At 43.8% G+C, this 3,863-nt stretch overlaps 1 protein-coding gene across 1 annotated transcript in view; it reads right to left on the bottom strand.

The window, feature by feature from the left end:
• LOC139379119 (amino acid transporter heavy chain SLC3A2-like) overlaps positions 1 to 1,858 on the bottom strand; it is a 13,200-nt gene extending 11,342 nt beyond the window's left edge. Inside the window, exons 1-3 of the mRNA XM_071121950.1 lie at positions 1,764 to 1,858; positions 1,224 to 1,437; positions 73 to 263 (exon numbers count right to left, since the gene is read on the bottom strand). Of these exons, the coding sequence (XP_070978051.1) occupies positions 73 to 263; positions 1,224 to 1,414 (382 nt within the window). The 5' untranslated portion in view covers positions 1,415 to 1,437; positions 1,764 to 1,858. The remainder of the gene's footprint in view (positions 1 to 72; positions 264 to 1,223; positions 1,438 to 1,763) is intronic.
• Positions 1,859 to 3,863: the final 2,005 nt, after the last annotated feature.

Genomic DNA, 3,863 nt, shown 5'->3' with positions numbered 1-3,863 from the left:
CAGAGAGGACCCTGGTTCCACCAGTATGATTTACTACATTACCCATAATGCTGTGTGTATGAATACCCTCACCTTTGATTCCCTTGTCGTGGTTGAAGGCGTCCAGGTCAGCGATCTGATAGAGAGGACCCTGATTCCACCAGTTCATCTCAGGTATGGGTTTACACCTGGGGGCCTGGACGATGATCACTATGGCCCCAGCCAGCATCCCCACCCAGCCCAACCAAAACAAGACCAGGAGCACCCAGCGTGTCCTCACCCACCTGGAGGGAAGAGAGAGGAGGAGGAGAGGGGAGGAAATAGGGTAAAATAAGTTTCAATTGCATACTGAACAAAAAATATAAACACAACATAGTGTTGGTCTTATTTTCCATGAGCTGAAATACGAGTCCAGACATTTTCCATAGGCACAAAAAGATTATTTCTCTCAGATTTTGTGCATAAATTTGTTTACATTCCTGTTAGTGAGCATTTCTCCTTTGCCAATTATGCTGATTAAACAGCCTAATTATTACACAGGTGCACCTTGTGCTGGAGACAAAAGGCCACTAAAATGTGCAGTTTTGTCACACAACACAATGCCACAGATGTCTCAAGTTTTGAGGGAGCGTTCAATTGGCATGCTGACTGCAGGAATGTCCACCAGAGCTGTTGCCAGAGAATTGACTGTTCATTTCACAACCATAAGCCGCCTCCAAAACGTTGTTTTAGATCATTGGTCAGTACGTCCAACCGACCTCACAACCGCAGATCACATGTAACCACGCCAACCCAGGACCTCCACATCCAGCTTCTTCACCTGCAGGATTGTCTGAGGTGGTGAAAGGGGGGGGTTGCTGTGGAGTATTTTGGTCTGTATTAAAGCCCTTTTGTGGGGAGAACCTCATTCTGATTGGCTGGGCCTGGCTCCCCAGTGGTCGGACCTGGCTCCCCAGTGGGTGGGCCTGGGAGGGTGTAGGCTTTGCCCCTGCCCAGTCATGTGAAATCCATAGATTAGGGTCTAATGAATTTACTTCAATTGTTCTCTTTTCTTTTATGAACTGTAACTTAATATAATATTTTAAAATTGCTGTATGTTCCATTTATATTTCTGTTCAATATACATAACTACATTGCATATTAAGCTAATTGATTTCTAGCAACATTAAGTTGAATTTAAGATAGTTACCGTTACCGTTTTTTTTTAAAAGTATAAGATAAAAACAAACAACCCCTTAACTTACCCGGGTGTGCCAGCGACTTTCATGAGCTCTTCCTTCGACAGCCCGGTAAACTTAACATCCTCCTCCGGTTCCTTCTGCTTCAAGTTTCCGTTCTTCTCAGCCCCCGGTCCGTCGCCGGTCATCGGTAGTTTCTCCTGGTCCAACTCGTTCAACTCAACATCCTTCATATCGACCTCGGTGTCCTTACTCATGTTCGGGAGGGTTTTCTTTTTGCCTGTAGAAAAGATTGAGTAGTGTCGACATTATTTTAGTCAAGTTCACCTTCAATTAAATAGAAACGGTGTGCATATCCCCCGAATGAAGGACACAAAGTAGGCTACACTTCCCCAACCTTAGTCTCAAAGACGTTCATATCCATTTTAAATACTTTTTTTCCGACAAACAAAATGCAGTTTTTTGAAAAGTAGCCTACTCAATTCATTTTTATATTGTCGTGATTTATCTGTAGTGCGGCCACAGTACCTATGTAAATTGTTTTGTTAATAAACTAAACGAACAACGGAGCTAGTCAGTTGATGATAATGGCGCCCGTATTATTACCTCCTTAAAAAATAGACTCCGTTGAGTTAGCACCAGGCAGGTATGTCTACTTCCAGCCACTTGTTCCGACCACTCTCCACACGGTCTAAAGTCTTACAGCATCACAGACTCACGTTTATTTATAAGGTCGCGTCTCCGCCCACAATTTAAGGACACACCAATAGGAACCTTGAAAGTAGAGTTTACCGTTTGATTGGCGTACGCATCACACTTTAAAACACCCTTCCGCGTGACTTGGTTGGAATGTATCGAGCAAGCCGCAGGAGCTGGATATTTGAGCCCCTTGCAACCATTTTGGAATCAAGAGAAAATTGTGAGAAAAACACGACGAAGAAACTCGTATGAAGTTGTGAAGTTACAAGACAGACAGTACACCCTTTGAATCTCAGGCATTTTGTATGGCCTGCGGTGATTTTAACATGGAAATATTGGTTCGGCAAACTCAATAAAAAAAGCGTATTTATGTGTAACGAAACCAGTACATCCCACTGGCTACACAACAATACCAGAAATTAGCTTTGAGCCACAAACGTGAACGTTATAACATTTTGGTTATGATCAGTTATTAATGGCAACTTCCCATATCTTTAACTCTTACTGCGCTGAAGAACAAGGGAGTCCAGCACAGTTGTGTAAAGCAAACTCTTAGCCGCAGGAAGCAAGGGTAAATGGGGGTGCTGGAATAATGTTGCCAAAATTAGGAAATAAAAATGTTATATTCCCCAAAGTATCCTACTGTCTGAACAGACATAAAAAAGGTTTTATATTATATAAATACTACACCAGAGAGAATAATTTAACTTCAGAGGATCGTACACATCACACTCTAATTGAATTGCAATGGATTATATTTTATCACAAGCACTTAGTCGGGAAGGCCGCAACACGTACAGCAAATATTGGAGAGCTTGTTGCCATAGAGATACTCCATAGAATGATTTTGGAACCTCTAACCCTGGCGCATTGATTGCTAAACTCCGGCTGTCAGTCCTGATTTGAATGGGAACAGCCATCTATGCATTATAGTTACAGTTGAAGTCAGAAGTTTCCGTACACTTAGGTTGGAGTCATTAAAACTCGGTTTTCAACCACTCCACAAATTTCTTGTCAACAAACTATAGTGAATTCCAGTGGGTCAGAAGTTACATACACTAAGTTGACTGTGCCTTTAAACAGCTTGGAAAATTTCAGAAAATGATGTCATGGCTTTAAGAAGCTTCTGATAGGCTAATTGACATCATTTGAGTCAATTGGGGGTGTACCTGTGGATGTATTTCAAGGCCTACCTTCAAACTCAGTGCACCTTTGCATGACATCATGGGAAAATCCAAAGAAATCAGCCAAGACCTCAGAAAAGAAATGGTAGACCTCCACAAGTCTGGTTCTTCCTTGGGAGCAATTTCCAAACGCCTGAAGGTTCCATGTTCATTTGTACAAACAATAGTACGCAGGTATAAACACCATGGGACCACGCAGCCGGCATACCGCTCAGGAAGGAGACGCGTTCTGTCTCCTAGAGATGAACGCACTTTGGTGCGAAAAGTGCGAATCAATCCCAGAACAACAGCAAAGGACCTTGTGAAGATGCTGGAGGAAACAGGTACAAAAGTAGGTACAAAAGTATCTATATCCACAGTAAAAACGAGTCCTATATCGACGTAACCTGAAAGGCCGCTCAGCAAGGAGGAAGCCAAAACACACAGCGTTGTATTTGCCTGCAATGACAACAAGCTCAGTCCGATGATGCTGTTACACACGGCCCCAGACCATGACGGACGCTCCACCTCCAAATCGATCCCGCTCCAGAGTACAGGCCTCGGTGTAACGCTCATTCCTTCGGGCAATAAACGCGAATCCGACCATCACCCCTGGTGAGACAAAACTGTGACTCGTCAGTGAAGAGCACTTTTTGCCAGTCCTGTCTGGTCCAGCGACGATGGGATTGTGCCCATAGGCGACGTTGTTGCCGGTGATTTCTGAGGACCTGCCTTACAACTGTCCTGTCAGCTGTCCTGTCTCCCTGTAGCTCTGTCTTAGGCATCTCACAGTACGAACATTGCAATTTATTGCCCTGGCCACATCTGCAGTCCTCATGCCTCC

The sequence above is a fragment of the Oncorhynchus clarkii genome, chromosome 21, assembly GCF_045791955.1.
Source record: "Oncorhynchus clarkii lewisi isolate Uvic-CL-2024 chromosome 21, UVic_Ocla_1.0, whole genome shotgun sequence".
NCBI classification, from domain to species: Eukaryota; Metazoa; Chordata; class Actinopteri; order Salmoniformes; family Salmonidae; genus Oncorhynchus; species Oncorhynchus clarkii.
The sequence above is the reverse complement of the archived record's forward strand: the minus strand, read 5'-3'. Positions and strand labels throughout refer to the sequence as shown.